Below are 24988 nucleotides of genomic sequence, written 5' to 3' on the forward strand. Positions count from 1 at the left end.
TGACCTTTCATACAATTTTCAAAACCTGGGGGTTAAATACTGATTCAGGAAAAGAAAGAAGCAGAAGGCTGAGGAAGACGTCGGTGGAGGATGGTGAGGGGGTGGGAGCCTGTATTATCATTTACCTTGTCAGCTTTGACAGATGCTATAGCCAGCTCTTTTTCCTTGACCACAAGAACTTTGGATAGTTGAGCCACAGACTTACTTGCCTCCACCAGTTTGTTCAACCCTGGAAATGAGTAACATCATTTAAAATCCTTGCCCTAAGTAGACCTTGCAAAGTTGCCCATACATATCATCTTTGTAGCGTATCATAACCTTGCTGCAGAAACTTTCTTACCAACATTCATGCGCTCTGCTAGTGTGTTGATATAATTGTACTTTTCAGTGTATAGTGTTTTGTAACCATTCACAAAAGAGAGGTATGACTTAGGGGTGACATGAGTTCTTCTTCGAAACCTGAAAGATGAACAGCATACAACGTCATGTAAAATATATCTGGACTAAAAACATGAGAGTATCTGAATATCAATACTATCAATGTAACAGTGTAAACCTAGATGTGTGTTATACCTTTCGAAGTAGCTGTCACAGGCAATGGATACTTTGTCATGATATGTACCCATGGTGGTCACCACAGAAGCCTTGACATCAGCAGAGCAAACTATTAGAAACTCTGACAAGAAACAGTTAGATACAGCCACCAAAGCATCACTGGGCCAAGGGGTGAACCAGTCCATGGTGCAGCCAGAAATTAACCCTGGAAACTTCAGGGATCTGGAGCCAAACTTCTGCCCCACCTGTCAAAAGTGTAGATAATGTAATTCAAATAAGAATATTCACTTATACAGGGGGTAGATTAGCAAGTACATGTTTAATGCAATGGTTTAGAATTGGCATGCATTATACCGAACAAAAACAGAGAAATATAAAGTAAACAAAGCATGTAAATACCTTCGGTTATTGCTTATGGGTAAAGAAAATACTAAGTTTTAACCTACCGGTGAAAAGCAAAGAACTACATGCAGATTCTTTCTGGACCGGGATATGAAGTAGTCATAAAGATTGTCAAAGGTTGGTGGTACACGAGGAAACTCCTTTTTCATTACAGAGAGCAGGTTCTGGGTTATCTCTTGAATCTCATCTTTAGCAAAAAGGTTGGAGACCTGCACACATAATTTACAGTGAAGTAATCAGGATCAGTGAAAGGGTTTCTTTGAGTTTGATTTTGTCTGACCCCTGTTTTTCTGTGATATAGGAATGATTATGGTTTCAATAAGAATAAACCATAAAGTTCTCAACTACATTGTCTAAATGTAGACTTAGCTAGTATGGGGCTTCAAAGACATCAAACGTTTTACTGTTGAAGTGAAGTCCTCACCTCTCCAGAAGAAAGAACATTGTTGAGGTACTCGAGAAAGGCTTCATCTTTTACTTCATTGTCCGTAAAGATGAAGGTGATGCCTTTTCCCTGAGCCCCAGCTGTTTTATATAACAGTTTCAGGTCATCCATGAAATTACTTAAGCTGTATGTTCTGATGAAAAAACAAAGATAGCAGTGTAAGAAGTGTATCCTGTAAATCGTCCTGCAAGTGTAAATGCGTGAAATACAACACAAGTGCACAATTTTGGATAGATACCAACAGGACATGGGTTAATGGGATACTTACTGTACATTCTATTGCTTTCTACAAAAAAAAAAAAAAAAAAAAAAAAGTGGTCGAGTGCTTCTTTAAACATATTCTATTTCTAAAAGGTCCCGTGACATGGTGCTATTTGGATGCTTCTATACAGACCTTAGTGGTCCCCTAATACTGTATCTGTAGTCTCTTTCCCGAAATTCAGCCTTGGTGCAGAATTACAGCCACTAGAGCCAGTCCCACAATGAGCTATCCTTAGTATGTGCCATTTCTGTGTCTGTAGCTATTGATGAGGAGAGAGGGGGGGCAAGGTGGAGGGTGGAGGTGTGGCCTTGACCAACTGCCACTCTGCTTGTTTGAAAGCCATGATGTCTCTCTCTCATGGGCCTGCCAAATTCTCTGGGCGGGCAAAGCAGAGAAAGGGGAGGTAACCCAGGGTTCGGTTTACACCTATCACCATTTCTAGCCACTGGGGGACCATGATATTATCAATTTCCAACCTTTAACATTTCATCAAATTAAAAACACAAAAGTGAACAAGGTTTTGCAAACTAACAATACATAAATTTACTTGTAAAGATTTAAGTCGATGGGAATTAGGTGACATTGTTATAGCAATGTTTTGTAGTGCATTTTAAACAGTGAAAATTCTCTTTAAAAAGTATAGACTTCTTTGTTTTTATGTAATTTAGTTAATAATGATTTGAGAAAAGTTACAAAACAACTAAATACAAAACTACATAAGAGACTTTATTGAGTTTTCACCTTATCCTGTCTTCTTCCAAATTGCCATACAAATGCTGACAGAAGTTTTATTTTTTTCCTGCTTTTACCTTGTCAATGTGATCTGGAAGATGCTGTATCCAGCTATGTATGAGGCCAGGCGAGTCAGGCTCTGTTTCCCTGATCCTCCCACTCCAACAAGCAGGGCATTACCATTGTCAGTTCGAATGATTCGGGAGATCTATACAAAGGCAAATCTCAAAAAAATTAGAATTATCTATAGCTTACTCTACAGAATATGCATCAGCTACATTGGCTTTTAGTCTGACCTTGACTAGATGAGTCATGGCATCCGTGAAGAATACGAGATCTAGGCTGTAGCCTCTTACGATCTCATTGTGCTGGGTCTGATACATCATCAGCTTTTCTGATAAGAACTCAAAATTTGGCACCTGGAAGAACGTTAGTTTGCTTAGGTTTTGGTGACCATTTTCTAAATTGATATTACAGATATCAAACAATGGTCTAAATACCAAGTATACCAGTTCATAGATTTTGGGGGCATCAAAACAGGCATTTTCATCTTCTTCTCCAGTGGGCTCGGGAGCATCTCGCAGGAAGTCCACAAAGTAGGGTTCAGGATGAAGTTTTGCGACAAGGCTGGGGTCAACATGCTCTTGAATCACACGAGACACAGCCTTCTCAAACCACTCTCGGTCCTCAGAGCAAATAAACCTAAAGCAAAACAAAGTTTCAGTTTGCATCTTTGCCATTTTTTTGTACTTTAAGGGGTGATAGAATGCAAAACCGATTTTACCTTGTCGTAGTTGAAAAATTTGAACCTCAAAATCCCATTGACACCTTTTTCCTCTGCAAATCTCACAATTTGAAACTGCTTCTGAAAACAGGCATCTGAACAAAGCTAAAAGTTGACGTCAACTTCTCAATTCCTCCTCCTTCTATCTTTGTAACGCCCCAAAATTTACATAGGCCACTAACTGATCTGAGGTCAGTTAGTCTTCTAAATCTAGGTTGTGCAGATCTCTGCTATTCCATTACAAAATTCACTTCTGAGACTTTTTTATGCGAGAAATCAACTACGTTAAGCTCAAATATGGGCCGTTTTATGAAAATTGATGGCTAATTGCAAATTTGGTAAGACAGTGTCGGACTTTACGAGCTCCACAATCTGCCGAGACAGGTGGCAGCTGCTGGCCGGGTTTGCTGCCTTCCCGGTCGGCCTCTCCCCCTTCACAGACCCGCTGAGCTCTGTCAGGATCTCACACACGAGCTGCGCAGTGTACTTTAGAAAAGAAGAAAGTTTGGAGGTTTTGCAAGGATATTGAAAACGAACCACGGTCGTAAATGCAGTGTTCCAGAAAAAAGTGTTTAGAACGAGTATATTGGACAATGGAGAGGGAGTTGTTGATCTAACGCAGCGCTGCAGAGGACAGGCTTGCAGGGGTTCACTCTCCTCTCCCCGCGCTTACTAGCTAAAAAGGTGAGTTGTGATTCTTTGGTGGAGGTTTTTTATGTGCAAGAGTAACGTTAGAACGACACTAGTTATAATGAAAGTGTCAAAAAAAAAATATTTTGTCTCGGCTAGCCGCTGCGGCTCGCGCCTGGGCATGTCTGGGCATGTAACAGACAGCGTGTCTGTGTTTGTGTGTGCACGCTGTGCAGCGGTGTGTGTGTGTCAGTGTGTGTGTGTCTGTGTTTGTGTGTGCACGCTGTGCAGCGGTGTGTGTGTGTCAGTGTGTGTGTGTCTGTGCTTGTGTGTGCGTGCTGTGCAGCGGTGTGTGTGTGTGTCTGAAATATGAGACCTGCTGTATCGTCTCCAATGTATTGTGTGAGTGGTTCCTCAACCAGTCAGCGCACAGCTCATCTAAATATTCATGAGCATATCATATTTGGAAGAAAAGCTGTTGTTCCAAATAGAGCTATTACACAGGGATGCATAAGGGCCAAAATAAATAGCACCTGGGCCATTTTCAGCCCAACCAATGTTAAATACCCTATTAGGAGACCTTAAAGAACAGTGTGAAATACCCTATATAATCATTCTATCACCCATTTAAATAATTTAATGTATGTAAGCACTGTACCTGTCAGCAATGACCCGCATACATTCACTCTTGAAAAGAGCCAAGAGAGTGGAGATATCATTACATTCTTCAGCCTTAATGTTTAACATTCCTTGCCAGATCCTGGACAAGTCTCTCAAATTGAAGATGTAGTGGAACTTGGCTGGTGTAGGAAGCATTTTTGCCTTCAATGAAAAATCATTAAATCATGTAATGTCTTCATTAATAAATATTGTCCCTGTAATCAATTAATGTCAATTAATGTCAATTAAGTGATTACCTTTGTCCACTGCCATACAATCCTTCCAGCAGACACAAGACACTTCACCATGTCTGAAATCTCAAGCTTGAATTTCCTGCATGTATGAAAATATCCACAGCCAATGACACCTACAGAGAAAACGCATGAAAAAAATGTTTAACTGTCTGATACACCCTATAGTAAGCAGAAAAATCTATAATTTTAGAGACAGCTACCAAAGATCTTATCAATGGAGGTGTTGGACGGCAGAGTACAGTTGAAGACTGTAAACTGTCTTTTCAGTCTTTGTGGGATGTCGTTTCTGCCACCACCAGGATGAATCATGGCAGCCAGAACTTGTACGTCCACAATAGTGGTGAAGTCTCCTGGTTTGTCTAGGTTGTACATGCCGTTCATTTCCATCATCTGGCGTACTATCTCATTAGTGATCTGGTTGGACAGCCATAGAGTAGTTACTTAGACTCAACACAAATAGTCAATATATAAGAATAAACCCTGCTATATAAATACCTGATCTCCCCATTCATTGACAATAGGCATGTTGATATCATCAATGAAGACTGTCATCCTGCGTCCCCCTGGGGGTCCATAGGTGCTGCCAATCCTTTTCTCAATGTAGCTCTCCACTGTTCGCTGTAATGAAGAAAAAAAAAGGTTTTGCAATAAAACCAATTCACAAGTGTACAAAGCCATGCATAGAGAACATGATAAATATACTACCTGAAACATGATGGGTTCTGTTGCAGATGAGAAGTTTAGGGACTTGGACAGGTCTGTTTCAGGATCGTATTTTTTTGTGTAGCTTTTTATCATCACAGTCTTTGCTGTCCCTTGTTCACCAATGAGCACTACGGCCTATACAAATACAATATTCATCTTTCACAGATAAACCGTAATGCAAAAAAAGTAATTACGTTTTCTAAGTAAACATACTTCTGTTATTTTTAAAGAGACAAGATCACCTTGCGTTGTTTGGCAATAGTTTCCAGCAGGAAAGAGGTTCTTGTGTTATCAACATTTGGAACAAGAATGGAGGCGTAGTCTGGCACATGATCAGTAGGATAGACATACTCCCCAACATGGTTATTCCAATGACACCATTCACCTGAAACAGAAGGTGCCATACATATAGTCGTAGGCCCAGGATAAAACAGTCCTTCAAACACTTAAAAGTCAGATAAAGATGGCAAAGAGGTGGTATTTAATGTATGAAAAGAATGTACCGTTTGTGTTGACCATGTACTCAAACATTGTCTCTCCTGGCTGTGTTTGAGGCACATCAATGCCACTGCCATGAGCTCTGATGTAATGCTCCAGTTTTTCTCTATCCCCTAACTCCAAAAGGGCTCCCAGGCTCCACATCAGGCAGAAGACAAAGAGGCGTTCAAGGTGTTTGTTTCCAGCCAAGCCCCCTGTCTCCTTGGTTGGGATAAGGCCCTCCAGCAGATTTACAGACTGAGGGTGGATTATATTCAGATAATTCAGTGTTTCACAAAAGAAGTTTAGAGACATCTTCTAATTCCGTATGTCTTCAGCATTTTTTTTTTTTTTGCATACATACCTGCATTATGTAGTTGCATTCCAAAAGTTCCATTTTGGGTTTAAGGGTTTGCTTCATATTTAAGTAAGCGTCTTCAAATATCTTGTCGTATAAATTCAAAATGCTTTCTGCCTCTTTTGCTTTGCGTTTGTTAGCCCATCCCTACAACGTAAAGCCCATGTTCCACATAAGCTCTTTATTGTAAAAGAAGCATTGTTTATTTTCTGCAAACTTCTCTCCTTTAATAATTTAACAAAACAACTGTACCTGGAGTATGGGTTGCCAGCTAAGCGCTGAGGAGCTCATGAAGACCATACCCACCCTGGACACAGTAGCAGGGGAAGCATTATCCATGTTGTGCACCTCAAACACCAGCTTGCAGGATGGAGACATGGTGATGCGGTCACCATTAGCCAGGGTCAGTGTTTTGTTATCATCCAGCACAGAGTTGAGGTTCTCAATCCATATGGCATCCACAGGTCCATCCAGCACAATCCATATGAACTCCCCTGAAGTGTATACATTTCATAGCCATCACAATCCAATCCTTAAATTCTCAAACAGCTCTTCCACATCAAAGACAAACCATATTTACAGGTGGTATTACCAACATTTTAGGGTGTAAGCATGCATCACTTTATGTCTGCTGTTTAAGCAAAATGTTAACAGAAGCTGCTTTCATCAGACAAAACAACTAATCCATATTAACCTTGCTTCATGTTGTTATACTTGATGGTTCAAATAATATTTAGTTATTGATATGTGTATTTAATGTGTTTTGGGTGGTTTAAGATTTTATCAGCAATTTGTGAAATAAATTAAGAAATATTATTTTGAATGTGTACATACCTTTCTTGGCTTTAAGTGTCCTTCTCCACAGAGTGGAAAAGATCCCATCAGTCCAATCACTGGTGGCTGCATCAAGACGACCAAACATCTGTGGTGCAGTGATTGCTTTGGGGTTCATGCGCAACTCCCTGGTTGGGGCTCCACATTCACTCAAAGCTCGCATGAGCAAGTTGATAACTGTGGTCTTCCCAGCTCCACTTGGGCCTAAAGTCATCAGGCCATGGCGTACTCGTGAAGACTCATAGAGCTGATAGTAACAGTAACATATCATTGACGTATAATGCAAACAATCATTTTATAACACACAAAACACAACAGAATCTTAACGTACGGTAAAATAGTACCTGAACCAGCTTGAGGTTCCATGGTGGGTGGTTGACAATACCAGCAAGCTCAACTTGATGGGCAACCGCTGCTTGAAGTTCAACATATGTGCTCCCATCCAGTTGGATACCAGGGAATAGGTCATTGATCAGGCTAAGGAAGAGGGGCTCATCCTCATCCACCTGAATCATACAGAAAGATTCACATACACAGTATCTGCTAAAACTCCAGAATATATTATACTATCCCTGGTGGCCAACACCGAGTTCCTGTCATACCAGTTTAGAAAGATTCATGTCACGCAGAACTCTCATGACAGTGCTTGACTCTGTGTCATCAGGCCGTGCTCTTTTATTGGCCCCCAGTGTTCTTAACACAGACAGGATGTTCCTCAGGCCAAAGTCATAGTGGACCTGACGAATAGCAGAGGCTGTGCGTCAGTAGGTCAATAATGATACAAAAATAGTAATTGAGCACTGGCCACAAGATTCTCACCTGTTTTGTAAGTTGTTCTTCACACAGTTTATAAAGGACAAAGAACTTCTGGGCTAACACGACATTGTCATTGAATCCACAACTGGCTAGTTTGACTCTCATGATGATCTGCCAAAAACAACAACAATGGAGAAGTGACCACGTGTCAAGACTAGAGCAGAAAGTAAAATATTACTTTGCAGCAAAAGTAGCCTTGACCAACCTGCCGGTCTGGTACCATCATTGACACTGTTCTGAATTGCACTTTTAGGTTTTCAGGAAGTTCCTGACGACCTGCATACCCAGGGTTCTAGACATGGAATGGTGACTCATTATTTAGCGTATATTTAGTTTTTCTTATAAGATTCCTGTGCATTTGTTTATCCTACCATAGTGATAAACAGGCCAAACTCTGGATTCAGATTAACACTGTCTCCATCAGTAAAGATGAAACTGCTTTTATGTTTCTTGCGTGCCATCAGAACAATGTAGATCTGCTGAGCAGCAACAGAAAGCACTGGCAGGTCGATTCTGTTGAACTCATCAAAGCAGCCCCATGACCCTGACTGTGCAAGGCCTGAAAAAGAATACATAATGAGATATCTAAAATTGTACACCACACTGCTGGATGAATTGTTTCATTGATTGGGATACCTTTGTATATCCTGCCAAGTCCTCTAAAGTCCATCTGGTCCGAGCAGTTGAACACCACCACATACTTGCCGAGGCAGCGACCCATGTCTTTAGTCGTTTCAGTCTTCCCAGTGCCGGCTGGCCCTGCAGGGGCTCCTCCCATGCTCATGCCCAGAGCCTGGGACAGTGTGATATAACACCTGTTGATAATAGCAGTTTTCCAATTCAACTTAGAAATTAAACATTATATGAAAATTGAATTCAATGATTAAGCTGCAAAATCAAATTCCTCTTCTCTTGCCTGTCAGTTAGAGGGGTGATGACCAGACGGTCGGTACAGCCTAGGAACTCATTCTGATAAATGAAGTCCACATTAGTAATAGACACAAGGACCTTATCCAGGTCCTCCTTGAAGTAAAATCGGCTCTGCTTCAGCCATTCAAAGTCACTGATAGATTTTATACGCTTTTTTACCTGAGGAAAAAGAAAGATATCAATCTGAACGTGATAAATAAATGACAATAACAGTCAGTTAATAATATAATAGGATCCATGACCAAGTAAGACTTTTTAAAGAACCTACTAGGTCATTAAATATATCACTCTGGTGCACATGGATTGTGACAAGCGTCTCATATTTGACTCTGTCAAATTTGCTCAGGTCACAGGTGGTTTGTTTAATAAGTGCACTGAGTAGATTTAGGAATTTCTTTTTGGTAAGAGGCATTATCTCCCTGTCATCCTCAGCATTTTGCAGTGCTTCTTCTGAATCTCTTGTCCAAAGCATCTGGATTCCCAACAAGCCCACCTAAAAAAGTAAAAGAAAAATATTGCATGAAAAGATGCAACTCCTTAAGTGAATTATCTGAATGCAACCTAAAAGTTTGAGCTAAAATACTATACATAAATTGTATAAAAAAAAAAAAAGACTGTCACTGCAGAGATGGGGACTCAAGTCTGAGACTCGGACTCGAGTCACACTTAAGTAGCACAAACAGCTGACTTCAGACTTGACTCGGACTCAACCCAAAAGACTTCAGACTTGACTCGGACTCGAGCTTCGAGACTCGTCAACAACCTGTTTTCATGCAATTATTGCTTTTTAAATCTAAATTTATTCATGTATTTCTATTTTCTTTTATTGCCGTATATACGTTGGGGAAACGTATGACGAGCTGCATGTCCCCTGCCCTTTGCGATAATGTGCAATGTAACGCATGCGTTATGCCTTATGTGCGCGCACTCACATATAAAAAAATGCACTGACGATGCATGTTGTTCCATAACTGGTGTGGCGCTGCCACTATTCTGTTGACTTCCACTTTGACATTAGACATTTTTGTTGAGTGAAAGGGACGTTACATTTAGCATATATCGTCACAGGTAACAAGCTAACCATTGCAAAGTGTTGTGCTAATGCTGGGATTGCCTGGGAACAAGAATGTTGTATCCATATGATGTGACAGACTTAGGTTAATATTTCACCAGGTCCGAGGGCTAGAGGGATGTGTTATGTAGACCCCATAAAGTTATCCTACAACTGATTTTGATACTGTACTGTATGGATGGTAGCTAAAGGACATGCTTTGAATTCATAAGATTTAACAATACAGTGTTAGGGACAGATCAGATGGCCAGAGACTGAGACTTGACTTGGACTCGTGGCAAAAGACTTGAGACTTGACTTGAATTTGCCCCTCAAACACTTGAGACTTGACTTCCAAAAAATGACTTTTCTGTGTCACTGTCACAATTTTAAGTTTCTGTTGTAGTTTTTCCTGTTTTATTTTGTAGTCTCCGTTTTCTCCCTTGTCATGTCTTGTTTTACTTCCTGCCTTGTGTTTTCCCTCCTGTCTGATTGTCTGCCTTGCCCTGATGTGTTTCACCGTTTCCTGAGCCCTTGTGTCACCTGTCCCTTGTTTCAACCTTGTTACCTTATCAAGTGATTACCATGTAGTAGTTTGATCAGAATATGAATAAGCCTTTCCTAAATTGAGAAGAAAATTAGGATTTTTCTAGGAACACCTTCAAGAGTACAGTATAACACCTCTGTTGTGTAAGGTGGACAGTTGTTTGTCACAGTTTTGACTTGTTATACTTGGTTCGTAGTATCAGATTTAATCAATTTAGACAGACATTCTACCACAATTATACCTTGTAAAAGCCTATAGTTGACCTGATATCTAATACAAAGAAATTAGGGTGCCACTAGCATGAAAACTGTCAACATAATATAAAAAAAACACACACTTCCGTCTTCTGACCTGTGCTTGAAACTTGTTGAGGAAAGAGAGGAGATCAAAGTCTTCATCGTTGATCTCTAGATCTGAAGCCTTGATAACAGAGTGTAATGAAGCCTGCTGTTGTAACAACAGCTCCCCGAGCCAGAGCTCTACTGGTCCCTGTGCCATGATAGGACTGTCCAGCTGAAACCACAAACACACATTTACTATGATATACTATACTTCTGATGAGTACAGAAAAGCAACAAAGTGCATTTACCCTAGTACAATTTTAAGGTAGTTTCCCCTCCATATTGTCTCCTACACTGCAGTTACAAATTAGTTTTTGTATTAAGATTTCACAAACAAAACACAAGACACACACTGCTATATAATGCATTGTTAGATTCCCAACAATAAATAATGAATTTAAAATCAGCTCCATTTACACCAGCTGCAAAAAAGTGCTTGACATTAAGAGTAACACATGCATTTCTACATTATATTTATATTCTGCAAATGCAATTAGGTATTACATACTGGTAGTTTCTCTCCCTCTTGTGAACTAACAGCCACCATCTTGTCATACTCAGTTGAATGAAACTCCACTTCATTAACATTGTCAAACACTCCAAGAAGATGTGACTGAAAAAAAATAATTAGCTTTACTACATTTATACCAAACAAGTTCAAGAAATCCATTAACATATGACAGATTACAATTTTAACATTTTGTTGTGTATATTTTGTCACTATGAAAGGACAAGTTTAGAAATGATTGAGTGCCAGAAAGTTTTTTGTTTAAAAAGTTCATAAGCAAAGTTATGAAATCCTTTAACCTTTTTTCTGATATGTATTTGTACTTGGGTAACATCCTAATCCTATCTTCCACTGTCTTATTTTGATACAAAGTTTTTGAGGAACTGATTCTTTTTTACACTTTACAGGTTATTTAAAAACTTTTTTTATAGCGAAATTCAATGTTCTAACCTGAATTGTGTGAGAATCACTTGCTTGCCCGAGGATTTCCAAAAGGGCCGGATCAGACACAAAGAAGAACCGTGGAAAGAGGAGCCTCTTTTTCTCCAGGTACCTGTTGAGTCAGATTACATCTCTACAGTTTAAGGTGAAGGTTAATATATTGTCTCCCATGGGAGAGATTGACTTGGAGAAAGGGAAATTGCTGACTCAAGACAGACATCACAATAAAACACATTAAATACACATCACCTCCCTCAACTTTAGCAAAGCATTTGCAAGGCATGAGTAACCAAATGAAATGAAAAAAAAAAAAAAATAGTAATTAAGTCGGATGACGACACTTGAATGGACAATGGACAAAAACATGTGAAGAACCATCAAATACAAGTGATTCGATAAAAACAACTTTGCAGATACTTTGCAATGAGGCTTTTGCAAAACAAGCACACTTCTATATGGCTTGAATCTCTCATACATTAGTGTTTTGTTTTACAGAATTTTGGCAGTAGCAATTTCAAAAAAAAAAACTAGGGGAGGTCAACGAAATTGAAAAACATGCAATTGAAGAGAATTCACTAACAAGGTAGCACTACGTAGAAGAGTTTTAAGTAAAATATTTTTATCCCCACTGATCTCTATAACAAAAAGCAATAAACTACAAAAACAGCTTTACAAAAGGTTTACCCTGCGAGAGATTTCTGACAGAACTCCAGCTGTTTCTGAAGATCTGGTAGGAGCTGTCCCAGAATTGGATCACCCACACAGCATTCCACCACATTTGGGAATTTTTGGGCTCGTTGCATGATCGTAATCCAGGACTTGTCAATGTTCTGAAAACGCTTTGCTTCCTACATTGGGAAAGTATTTTTGCACATTACTAAGGAAGAGCGCAACATTGTGATTTTCATAATATAAAGATAAAAATGTATAACTATACCTGTGGCAGGTCTTTGGCGATGTCACCCCCAACAAACACAGCCTCCAAATAGATCCACAGATTTTGCACAATAACCCACTGTTCAATGACATCTGTTGATGTTGAAAGCTTTGTTACCCAGTCCTGGATCTCTGCTTTATAGAAAGCACTGTACCTATAAAAAGGCAGACAAAGACACACGTTCCTTAAGACAGCACAATACATTGTGTGGGCACTACATCTGAAATGATACTTTGAATAAATAGAACCAAAATTGTCTGCATCAATACTTTGAAACATCTGATGGGTCACATCAGTCTAGTAGCAGTCTTTTCTTTTTATGGCCCAATCCATTTTCTTACTTTGTGTTAAATATTAACTGTGGTCAATGTTTTCAAATTGTATTAGTTGATAATTATATGTCAGTGTTTCCTTTGTTATACCTGTTGCTCAACAGTGACCCCAACACCATCATACTATCCTCCAGCATGGTGAGGATCTCTACTGTATCTATCCCTTTCAGCATCAGTTCTCCTCTATCCTTAAATGTCATCAAGCTCAGGATCTGGCCAGACCACAGTTCTTTCACTTGAGACAACTTGGCCTCAATATCCTTCTCCTTCACAGATGATATGCAGATGTCCTACATATGCAAAAAGCCAAGCTTAGGAGGTTGAACAACACAATAGGATAAAATATTGTAACTAGACATTAGGGCAGGTTGCAACCCCAATATCCAAACTGCCAGCAAACCTCAATATCGTCCTTGTACTTCAACAGAGGTGCTTCCATGATGTTCTGCAGTGTAAAGGTATTGGATTCCACCTCAAATTGGTGCCCAGTCAGATCTGTAATCCGGTCCCAGTGTCTCCTCATCATAGACTTGTTTGCCATCATCTCAAGCAGAGGGCATGACTCACTGAAATCATCAATTGTCTTCTTCAGGTCTTGGAAGGCTTGCCAGTCCTTCAATCCTTTGGGTAGCTTTCGGCACCTAGAAATAAGAATAAGTGTCAATGTATTTGTCTGAATAACTATACATACTGTTTTGATTTGAACTACCTATATTTGAAAATGTTCACCTTCTTACAGCAATTGTAGAGATAATATTGTATAAATTTGAAAAGTTTTTCATATTGGCACATGCCTAACCAAAAGCCAAGTTGATGTTCATCATATAAAACAATCACAGCACATAGCAAATTGTAGTATTGATGAACAGAAATACTTGTATTACCTGTTCTGAAATTCCAAAAGTTCTGCATTGATCTTCTCAATATCCACATCTGTCCACAGGATGCCAAAGTACCCTCTAATCTTACTCATCACTGCATCATATAGGCCATAGAGTTTCTGTAGCAGATCAAGCTCTTTTCTAAGGTAACCATAGGAAATCATATATTTATTAGTCTAAATACATTATAAATTACCACAAAGATTAACACTATAGCTAAGTATTAAATCAAATTTCCATTGATTTGGTAACATAGGGTAAGCTTTGTAGAGAGGTCACACACTTTTTCTTTTGCAGGCACTCATAATCTGTAACTGGCAAGCCAAGAAGCTGCTCTCCAGAGTTATATGTCGTGAAATTTCTCCACAGCTCTTCAAATCGAGTCTAAATAAAATAAAAATATAAAAGGTCTATATTAAATATGGAAGATAAACTTATCTCGGAGAAGATCCTGATATATTTTTGTATTTTAGTTAGCAGAAAAACAACTACTTAAAACAGACATTCAAATACAATTAAACATTGCAAAACAAAAAGACTGTGTGTGGATATATGGATAAATGGTTGTGTTTATAAAACAAATTCACATGCATTTTTATACCCTGCTCATTTATCATCCGATACTTTTCCATTGAACTCCTTGGTTTGGGGTATTATGAGCGGATACACTGTACACTTATAAAGAGCAAGGACATGTCAACCACTGTATCAGACACAGTAAGTAAGTAAGACATTTTTTTCTTGTTGCATTTAAGTGACTTGGTCTAAACATTGAAGTCTGTATTAACATGGATGATCTTTAAAAGAAATTACAGTTTTTACATTTTCAACAAATCATTAAACTCAACCTGAAATGTCAGTAGTGTGTACATTCTGTATGCAGTATTGCTTTCCTACTTGTTTAAATACTTTACATGCATCCAACATTGACCAATATATTATTAAATCCATACACAATGTTACCTGACAGATCTGGAGCCTGCGGCTGGCTTCTTGGGGGGCGATTCCATCAGCCATAGGGCCTTCCTAAAGCAGACCATGTAATTAATTTATTCATTTAAATTGATTGATTGAAAACTTACAAACACTGAGGAGACTTACAGATTCACAGATTACTTACTGAATCATATTGTTTCACAAAGGTGTCAACATTATTTTGGAAAATGGCCACACACTCTAAAAGGTTTTGTTTGAATTTGGGCTGCATACGAACAAGATCTTCTTGCACGGATCTCTGCCAACCAAAATCACAGCTGAGTTACAAAAGAACACATAAGATTCCAAAGCAAAAAAAAGGCATGAATATAATAATACTAACCGCTTTAGACTGAAGCTTTGTAAAGAAATGCCTAAGATTGTAGACCCCCTCTGCTTCTCTTTTAGTCACCTCTGCTTCATATTTAGTCAAAATTTCAAACGCTTCCTGTAAGATACGTATAACATGATCATTTGATAGTTACTTGACAACTACATAAATCAAACTGCAGGGCTAACTTATCAAGGGAAATCATGTATAACTTCAAACTGATAATGTTGCATAGATCATGCAAAGCCAGCAATTTACTCAGTTCATTGTGTATTTCTTGTCCCTTACAATGCCTAACTCCAAATTGCTCGTCATTTTTATTACCTTCAATAATCACACATTTTCAGCATGATTTGTCCATATTCTAAGTCTGGAAAGCTAGCCCTCAGCCTTTTTTGAAGCAGTTCTATTATGGGTCAGTACATGATCATATAAACATTGCAGGTATAGACTAGAACTAAGATACTATGTCCTTGAAAACAAATGTGATATTCACACCTCAATGGAAATCAATGTCATATCGGTTTGTATTTCAGCATCCCGAAGCTTAGACAGGGCACCCATGGCACGACGCACATCTTCCAGATTATCCACAGGATGAGATAGTTGTATGAGGTATTTATTAGTATGTATGCTGGTGTCAATCATTTTCTTTTTGTACTTCTCCTTTAGGTACTTGCACAACAGTTTCTTCCAGGCTTTGGTCTCGGCTATCAAGGCCTTCTTCAATGGCTCTGTTTACAAGAGATCCAGGCATTACTTACAAGTGATGTCATAACCAACTAAAACATTTTGCTATAAAATGAAATGTTTCCTATGACAAATAGGATGTTGCTTCTTGGGCCAGAAGGTTTCTTGTTGGTAAAAAAAAAAATATGATGTGGAAGATACAACAATGTTGGTCAGTCCAGACAGAAATAACTTGACCAATGATTATATGCATTGCCATTATATTTTGTACAAATATTTGTGGTACATTCGGTTATGTTTTCCCCTCCGAGCACCACCACAAAATTAACATTTTTAGTTTTGAGTAAATGTCTCATCATTGAATGGATTGCAATGACATGTACAGGCAATCATGCTCCACGTAGCTGCTGCTAACTGCAATAGTGGGAAAACTCTAAAGCTTTAGCTCCTTCCTCTGGCGGTGTGCTGTAAAGCTTTGACCATCCCTCTATTTGTGAGTGGAATTTGATCCAGCAGCACACATTGAAATATGTAGTAAAAAAAGTATTATTTTATAAATAATATAAATTCATCTGGTTGCTGTCTAGAACACGTTACGGCTACCTTACCTGTTGACAATTCACTAGACCCCAAAACAATGATGGGTTTAATATCACCAACTTCTTGTTCAACTGAGTCGTAGTGCTGGATTTCAGATTTGATCTGGATCAAGGATGGATTGCTGTCCATGAATTCCTTTATGAAAGTTAAGATAAACATGACATGGTTATTATTATCATTATTGGAAAACATACATGTATGTTCTCTCAAAAGTCAAAACAAGAACATGGTATGTTCCCAGGAAAACAAACCTTGACTTTGAGGTTCCTGTCCTCATCCCAGATCCCTCTGAAAGGATTGAACTGCTTCAGAACATCAGCTGCTTGTCCTCTCTGGGAGCTGACCTCATATTTAAGAATGGCCAGAGCTTTTTTGATGTCCTTGTGTTCAACAACTCTGTGATAGAAATTCTCTTTTTCTCCGCCTATGAGATCATCACAAACAGGGAAATGCACAAAACTTAGTAAGTAATAAGATTAATAAAACTAATCATGTCCACACAACAAATAAAAAGGGCGTTCTTAAGAGCGGTACACAACTTAGATTCATATTGGCCATATCAGAAGACAGATTTTATTAAATACTGTCAGACAAAAAATAATTCTATCATATTATAATATCAACTAACTTCATATACTTGGTTTAAATTTAAGAAGATTAATTGTTATTTACTTAGGGCAAGATGGCGGCGCACACATATGCAGTGGCTTTGCTCTCCCCGATGGTTACGTTTGTCCGTTTTGTTCATCTTTATGTTGACCAGCGCCTCGACATACAACCGTCAAGATCTTTTAAGAATGGGGTAACTGTGTGAGGAATTAGATCTCAACAGTAACTTCCACAGCAACTATATTCCACCGGAGTTCATCCGACCAGCGGGATCCCAGTGGATTACCATACTGGACTCACGGCACAGGAGGCAGCGCAGAGAAAGGAGGCAGAAGTGCCGGCTGTTGAGCCGGCATTCATGCCAGGTTAAAGAAAGCTCCTCACAGACTGGCGCTCCTCAGCATCTTTCTGGCGAATGCCCGATTGCTCAGCAACAAAATGGACGAACTGGAACTGATCAACACGGAACACAAAACTGTGCAAACCTGTTTGATTATGGTGATAACTGAGACTTGGCTGCATGCGGGGATCCCGGCGGAGGTTATCAGCCTAACTGGCCATACAACGCACCTGGCCAACAGGAGCAGCGACACCGGTAAGAGCAGAGGAGGGGGATTATGCATATACTCCTATAATGAGTGGTGCACTAACTCAACCGTCACTGAGAGGCATTGTTCACCAGACTTGGAGTTCATAACATTGAAATGTCGTCCCTTTTATCTGCAACGGGAGTTCACGGTCATTATCATTATGGCTGTTTACATTCCACCAAGCGCTAATGTCAAGCTAGCACCATTGACTGTAAATATTAATGGACAAACCATCCTGTTCGGCGAAGTGCTGCAAATGCGGAAGTGCCTTAAATCTGCATTCTATCTGAATTCCAGCAGAGGGCGACACGTGCAAAAGGAGGTCGGTTTCTGTAGAAGTCTATGAGAAAGTGACCTACTTCTCACTTGATTTATTACCTCAGTAAACATTTTCATGAGTTTATGGTCTCAATTGCTAGTTGTACGTCTTCTGCAACACAGAATGATGTTTATTTTTTTAATTATGGTCTTGATTTAAAAATATTTAGGGCATGGCTATGATGTGATTGCCATTGAAAGTGTGCAATGTAACGTAGAGTGTAAGCAGCTCCTCCCTCACTCTTCCCTCTCGTCTAAAATAGTCACATCCGCAACCAGGATGGCTGCACCCGTAACGGTAAACTCGACGACTCAATACCTCCACAAACCAATGGGTGACATCACACATGGTTGGCACCTGGCTAGCACTGAACACTCTGCTAACAACCATCTGTAAACAGCAGACCGCGCATACTGGTGGGATTTTCATCGTGGCTGGGGACTTCAACCAGGCAAATCTAAAAACTGTCCTCTCTAAATTATACCAGCATGTAAAATATCAGACAAGAGGTCAAAGCACATTGGATTATGTATATAGCAACATCAGGGATGGATACAAAGCCTCCCCCCTCCCTCACCTTGGCCAGTCTTACCACCTATCCCTGTTTCTCTCTTTTGAGCGCACCCAGTGGGATCTTTTTGCAAATCAGGATATTACAGACTACACAGCCACAGTCATGCTCTACATACACAACTGTATCAACAATGTCACTGTCGATAGAGAGGTCAGGTGTTATCAACCATGGATGAACAGTGATGTCAAAAAACTGCTGAGGGAACGTAACTCAGCCTTCAGATCCAGCAATGAAGACATGAACAGCACGGCCAGATCCAACCTCAATAGAGGCATCAAAGACGAAAAAGCAACCTATGGGAAAAACAGCAGCAACTCGTTAGCTGAGGAGCTCAACCACTTTTTCGCCCGCTTTGAGTTGACTGAAGTGGAGCCTGCGTCTGCACTCAGAGCAAACACCAACGACCTGGCACCCACTGTGAGCACAGAGGATGTCAGGAGAGTACTCCGCAGTGTCAACCCCAGGAAAGCTGCTGGCCCAAATGGCATTCCAGGAAGAGTGCTGCGGGACTGTGCAGATCAGCTGGTGGAGGTATTACGTGATATCTTTAATTTCTCTCTGTCAACATGCACTGTCCCAAGATGCTTCAAGACTGCCACCATCATGCCCGTTCCCAAAAAAACATCCATCACCAGCATGAACGACTACAGATATGTTGCTATCACTTCAACTGTGATGAAGTGTTTTGAGAGGCTGGTCCTGGCCCACATCCAGTCTTCACTACCACCCACACTGGACCAACATCAGTTTGCATACAGGGTCAACAGGTCGACAAAGGACGCCATCAACACAGCTCTGCATTCTGCTCCGACTCACCTGGAGAGCCCCGGCTCATATGTGAGGGTGCTGTTTGCGTACTTTAGTTCCGCATTCAACATGATCATCCCCAGCAGAATGGTGGACAAACTGCGTGACCTGGGTGTGAACACCAACACCTGCAAATGGATCAGGGACTTCTTAAGGTGTAGACACATATAGCCGACGCCCGACCGTTGACAGAAAACCCCGTCGATATGATCAGTCGCGTCCCCGAGGTCCAAAAAACTGCCACAGAACAGACCAAAAAGACGAGACGTAATACGTCTCTATAACAGCAGGCGGCGCTAATCTGTAATGTTGCCCAAGAAATGAAAACCGGCAGCTGATTGGAAAAACGCGTCACATGGGTTTGTTTTCTCCGGAAATTCAAAGCCAGATTGTCATGGGGGCCGTTCAGAATACGATCTCATATTGTACTAAAATAGTTCACTGAAACATGTTTCTGAAAACATTTTAAGCGAGAAATAGGCCATGCAGTTGCTGAATCTGTCTTCAATTCAGCTCAACAAAGGTCAGTTTAAAAGATTTTCGTTAGATTTTGAGAGACTCTAGTCACCTCATTCCGCTCCCCATTTCCGGGTGACTTAACAGACTACAGACTGTCAGGTTAGGTTCCTATCACTCCCCAGTCCTGACACTCAACACTGGAGCACCTCAAGGCCGGTGCCGAGTCCCATCCTGTACATACTGTACGCCTATGACTGCACACCGACCCATAGCACAAACCGGATCATCAAGTTTGCAGACGACACGACTGTGGTGGGGCTGATACAGAACGACGAGTCTGCCTACAGGGATGAAGTTCAAAAACTGGCTGTGTGGTGCACTGATCATAACCTGGCACTTAACTCCACCAAAACAAAAGAGCTGATTATTGCTTTCAGGAGGAGAGAGGAACCTGCTCCTCTTTACATCAAAGGAAACATGGTAGAGAGAGTCACTGACTTCAAGTTCCTGGACCCAGGACCTGACATGCGAACATCACCTCTCTTGTCAAGAAGGCTCAGCAGCGTTTATATTTCCTGAGGACCCTGGGCGAGCAAATCTTGCAAAGTAGCTGCTGCTGTCCTTCTACCGATGCTCTGTGGAGAGCATCCTCTCTCATGGCATTCTGGTGTGGTTTGCTAGCTGCACTGTGGCCAACAGGAAGACGCTACGGAGAGTCATAAAAACTGCACAGGGCATCATGAACACACAACTACCCACCCTATTAGACATTCACAGGGCTCGATGCTTGCATCAGGCCAAAAGCATCACACAGGACTCCTCCCACCCAGCCAATCACCTTTCCACGCTGCTGCCCTCTGGGAAGCGATACAGGTCCATGAAGGCCTGCACATCCAGACTTATGAACAGTTTTTACCCATGTGCTATAAAAGAACTGAACACTAACAAATAATGGTGCAATAGCAGTCTTTCTGCAAATACAAATGTGCAATATCTGACTTTTTATTATAATTTTTTTATTACTGTATTTACTGTTTTTATTCTGTATCTTTTTCTTTTATAAGGGTACAAGTCATTTTATTTCTGTACCACTGATGGTGAGGTGCGGAAAAATGTCATTTTTAAAACATATTCTATTCTAAGATCCACAATAACTTAATAAGCGTTACGGCGACTTTTGGGAGACGGGGCGACTTTCAGTCAGTTAAAAAGTATTTCTGGATTTTCGAGAGAAGACGAGTTGAGTTGCCCGACCCTTATTTGCAAAAAGTTGAATCCAGGCTACTTTATGCAAATCAGGGGCGTCCAGCTCAACAGGCTGCTTCACAAAGATCTTTTAAATGTGACTTATTATATAGCATTTTAAGGTTCATACTTATATTGTTGGCAGATAACAGCAATTACCTCAAAACTAATGTCAGTGATTGGCCAAATGACTCACGTGATGTATCACGTATTTATTGTGAGGAAGACCGCAGTAATAGTTTTTGAAACTCCCGTTTATGGGAAATTGTACCCCCCCCTCGCCCCATCCAAATAAAAACTCTTTGGATCTACACAATTCATGTGGATGACATTTTCCCATTCAAAACGTCGATTTGCGCCGAAAAGCGACTACTTTGCAGTTATGCACAATAGGTTCCCTTTAAACTGATCGTTGTCAATCTAAAATAAAGACAGATTTAGCAACTGCATTGCAGAATTTTTTTTCAGAAACACATTTCGGTGAATTATTTTTGTAAAATAAGGTAAAGTTTATCCCGTTTTGAAATACGGGACCAGACAGCTCATAAGTGAAGCATTTGTCCAAACGCGGTTGTAGGAGGGTGTAGCCTGATTTCTTTGCTTGTCAATGGTCATTGAAGAAAAATTGATAACTGCTAGCGGCAAGCCCATCAAGACTCAAATGCTAGGAAATGGGGCGATCCCTTCCGTCCAAAAACATCTCATGTGGACACGTACCGTCAATTTTTTTTTTTTTTAATTCATGTACATGTTGATAATGACTTACCTTTGTTCTTTGTGCCATTTTGATTGTACTCCCACTGCCATGCAATGCCCTTGCTAATTTCCAACACCAAGTCAATTAGTCGATTTATGGCCTGTTGGATCTCATCTTCGGTGGGAATCATTACCTGATGACAAATACCAGACAGAGAAACATTTTCTGTTTAACAATACTGGCAAGGAATTCTAAATTGTCCATCTCCCCTAAGGTAACAAGTGTGAAGTGGAATCAGTCAACAATGAGTAGCAGAAACTCACCACGTTGGGTATAACCAGCTGGACTTCACATTTTATAAGTGAGACCATCTTAGTTTCAGACTTTGACTTCTGGTAGGTACTAAAATTCCCATTTATTGATGTCGAGCTGTAAGAGATCATATTGTTTCTCTTAGATATTGGCCTTTTTTTTTTTTACATAGTGAATAACACAGACATACTTACATAATGCCAGAAATTCTCCTTTTCAGGGTCTCCAGAGATAGCTTGGTTGTTTTGACCAGTGCATCTAATACCCTTGCACTGAAGTATTCATAAAGCTTCTTAAACTCCTGAAATTAGGATTTTTATTTGAAACATTTACATATTTGTTGATATAGCAACACAGTCTCACGGCAGTTCGTGAAATTGTCACATTATTTTTAATCTATTGATTTGTGTACAACTAGAGCTTGTTTTTGTGTTGGTAAGCATACATACCTTCTCAAATTTGATTGCTTTATCTCTATATGGACCTTCTAAATTCATTCCCTCCTCCTCATTAAGGGTCTTCTGGCTCTCTCCTGAAAAAGTGACACTCCTCCATCCTAAAATGTTCCAAGGGTGAAAAAAAGCACATACATCTAACATTTTTCAATTTTGGTTGAGTATGACTGTTCTTTTTTATATTATTTCCACTTGTGTGCAAGACTTAAAACTGGGACTTAAGAGCACCTGAAACTGGTTCCTCAACCGTCTTCTTGGTGCCTTTTGATTCATAAATGGCACTGAACACATTACCCAGCTCCTTCACTGCTTCTCTAACACGACTACATTTGTAGCCCAATGTGTTTGCCCACTCCTTACATTGATTCTAAAAAAATATATATATAAATTGAGTGGATTAGTGAACAAGACAATTCATAATTTCTTTGAAACAAAAAGTTGCTTATTTACCCATCCAGTAGTTACAGAGCAACATTATAATTCATTTGTAGTCATGTTTCTGGCTACCTGATTAATGTAAGTCCAATATTTACTCTTTGCTCGGTTTTTGGTCTCTATCATCTATCAATGGTTTTTAACTGCTAAATGCTCCACTATGTTTACAAGCTAGTCGCTAACTTGGTCTGCATGATGTTCCTGTCCAGTGAGTTTTTGGGGTTATTTCAGCTGAAAACAGCTGCCGGCTGTAGCTGAAAACAATACAGTGAGAGCAGTGAGAGTGAACCAAAACAGTAATGTTGCTGGCGGAACAGCTAACCAATGCCCTGAAACTCTGTATAGAGCTCCGTAAAGCAGATGATGATGAATCTCTGTAGGTTCATCACTACAAAGCCATTTCACATTGCCACATTGTTTTCACAATGTAATTTCATACATTATAAAAAAGATTGATTATAGACACTTTAAGAACTCATTCGATGGAAAAACATTAGCAATTCAATTTTACTTTGTGTCTTAATTTGGAGGATGAAAAGGGTTGAGAAAAAGTATGCATCCATACCTCATTGCGGTCAATCAGGTGCTGCACTGAAGATGCAACATTTTCAGGGAGCTCAATCAGCACAATTTCTGAGATGTCTTTAAGGACATCATCAATGTGTATCTTACAGATATCCTGCAACTGGAAAAAAAAAAAAAAAAAAGGCACGTAAAAACATGGCTCCTGAGCAATAGTATTTTTGGGGTGTTTACTGGATATTACCAAGCTGTCATTTTTTACATTGCAAATCCACAACAGCAGTATTCATATCATTATCTGAGAAGGAATGATAGCTAACATTTTGGTCAGTGCTTTTATTCAGTAATATACCTTCTTTACAAGATGTTTGAGCTCAAACAAAGCAGTGTCCACATTTTGGAAGAACTTGTCCAGGAGGAAGGATGACCAGGTGAGCAGCACCGACCCATGGCGAAGCGCAGATTCCACCTTGTAATTTACCAAAAACATAATAGCTGAAAACATTAGCACTCTGGAAGCATTGGTGAATTAAGCAATAGTTAACTCTTTAAAACACAAAAGCCATAAAAATTAAATCTGATTAAGCTAGTTCCACTCTTAGTCACACTGCTTCATATTTGCAGGTTTATACATTTCCCACAGAGTGTTTTTGTTGAATAAAAACTACGCCAGAAATACTTGAAGAAACTTGTGTTTGTTTACACTGACTTGTGGCTCGTATCATGAGTTGAACTATATGTTTACATTTATGAGAACATGATACGAGTTCACCGTTTTTATATTTTATGATTTAGATAAATGTTTAAAAACCGCTTACATTTTTTATTTTTGAAGCCATCAGGCTGGCAAAGTCCACAGGAATGTTCTCACAAGTAGACTCATAATCTGCCAAAATGGTCTAAAAAAAAAAAAAAAAGACATACAAGTCATTTTACATTAAGCTAACTATCCATCTGTGAAAGACTAGGTTTAAAATGTACCTGTAGTCGGAGGTGATTGGTGTTTATTTTGCTTTCCAAGTTGACCAGACGCAAAGCCTGCTTTGGAACCTCCAGACCCATCTTTAACAAACACTTAGCCTCCCGAATGACTTCAGTTACTTTAGGATCAAAGTTGACAACAAATTTTCCAGTCTTTGGGTGACGAACCAGCAGAGTAATATTCAAGACTGTTATGAAGCAGAATTTGGGAGAAAGTATTTAAAATTTATATCAATAACGAGGGGCATTGTGTGTCATTTCAGGCATCAGATTGTCAGGGTGTCAGAGCCAGAAAACCAACCATATTCTAGTTTCGAAACTTCAATCATCCACGCTGTGTGGTTAACAGATTCAAACTTGACAAACGCAGCTGCAGTTTGATTGTACATTTTGACCACATCTTGTCCCTCAGGGCTGCACAAGATGTCAGAGTTTTTCTGTTATTGACAACAGATACATTAAATCAATGTTAAAACATATCAATACAATAATAAAGTATTTTGGT

The 24988-nt window shown here is 39.7% G+C and overlaps 1 protein-coding gene across 2 annotated transcripts in view; it reads right to left on the minus strand.

Annotated features, from left to right (window-relative positions):
• LOC114564768 (dynein heavy chain 8, axonemal) overlaps window positions 1-24988 on the minus strand; it is a 44393-nt gene that overhangs the window by 8762 nt on the left and 10643 nt on the right. Inside the window, exons 17-67 of one of the 2 annotated variants that reach the window (XM_028592303.1) lie at window positions 24785-24920; window positions 24484-24671; window positions 24321-24401; window positions 23855-23971; window positions 23546-23665; window positions 22774-22912; window positions 22540-22646; window positions 22285-22391; window positions 22102-22207; window positions 21848-21971; window positions 16730-16902; window positions 16487-16613; window positions 15687-15922; window positions 15201-15305; window positions 15003-15116; window positions 14846-14908; window positions 14166-14266; window positions 13886-14023; window positions 13402-13642; window positions 13092-13291; window positions 12670-12823; window positions 12417-12580; window positions 11742-11844; window positions 11292-11396; window positions 10794-10955; window positions 9113-9337; window positions 8831-9003; window positions 8551-8729; window positions 8286-8473; window positions 8120-8206; window positions 7918-8025; window positions 7701-7835; window positions 7443-7604; window positions 7099-7345; window positions 6517-6758; window positions 6271-6411; window positions 5933-6164; window positions 5672-5814; window positions 5430-5564; window positions 5220-5342; window positions 4925-5138; window positions 4728-4837; window positions 4469-4632; window positions 2906-3098; window positions 2693-2815; window positions 2474-2604; window positions 1382-1535; window positions 1002-1166; window positions 574-800; window positions 341-459; window positions 126-229 (exon numbers count right to left, since the gene is read on the minus strand). In XM_028592303.1, the coding sequence (XP_028448104.1) occupies window positions 126-229; window positions 341-459; window positions 574-800; window positions 1002-1166; window positions 1382-1535; window positions 2474-2604; window positions 2693-2815; window positions 2906-3098; window positions 4469-4632; window positions 4728-4837; window positions 4925-5138; window positions 5220-5342; window positions 5430-5564; window positions 5672-5814; window positions 5933-6164; window positions 6271-6411; window positions 6517-6758; window positions 7099-7345; window positions 7443-7604; window positions 7701-7835; window positions 7918-8025; window positions 8120-8206; window positions 8286-8473; window positions 8551-8729; window positions 8831-9003; window positions 9113-9337; window positions 10794-10955; window positions 11292-11396; window positions 11742-11844; window positions 12417-12580; window positions 12670-12823; window positions 13092-13291; window positions 13402-13642; window positions 13886-14023; window positions 14166-14266; window positions 14846-14908; window positions 15003-15116; window positions 15201-15305; window positions 15687-15922; window positions 16487-16613; window positions 16730-16902; window positions 21848-21971; window positions 22102-22207; window positions 22285-22391; window positions 22540-22646; window positions 22774-22912; window positions 23546-23665; window positions 23855-23971; window positions 24321-24401; window positions 24484-24671; window positions 24785-24920 (7635 nt within the window). The remainder of the gene's footprint in view (window positions 1-125; window positions 230-340; window positions 460-573; window positions 801-1001; window positions 1167-1381; window positions 1536-2473; window positions 2605-2692; window positions 2816-2905; window positions 3099-4468; window positions 4633-4727; window positions 4838-4924; window positions 5139-5219; window positions 5343-5429; window positions 5565-5671; window positions 5815-5932; window positions 6165-6270; window positions 6412-6516; window positions 6759-7098; window positions 7346-7442; window positions 7605-7700; window positions 7836-7917; window positions 8026-8119; window positions 8207-8285; window positions 8474-8550; window positions 8730-8830; window positions 9004-9112; window positions 9338-10793; window positions 10956-11291; window positions 11397-11741; window positions 11845-12416; window positions 12581-12669; window positions 12824-13091; window positions 13292-13401; window positions 13643-13885; window positions 14024-14165; window positions 14267-14845; window positions 14909-15002; window positions 15117-15200; window positions 15306-15686; window positions 15923-16486; window positions 16614-16729; window positions 16903-21847; window positions 21972-22101; window positions 22208-22284; window positions 22392-22539; window positions 22647-22773; window positions 22913-23545; window positions 23666-23854; window positions 23972-24320; window positions 24402-24483; window positions 24672-24784; window positions 24921-24988) is intronic. The other variant, XM_028592304.1, reaches the window with a different exon arrangement.

The sequence above is a fragment of the Perca flavescens genome, chromosome 12 (genome assembly GCF_004354835.1).
Source record: "Perca flavescens isolate YP-PL-M2 chromosome 12, PFLA_1.0, whole genome shotgun sequence".
NCBI lineage: Eukaryota > Metazoa > Chordata > Actinopteri > Perciformes > Percidae > Perca > Perca flavescens.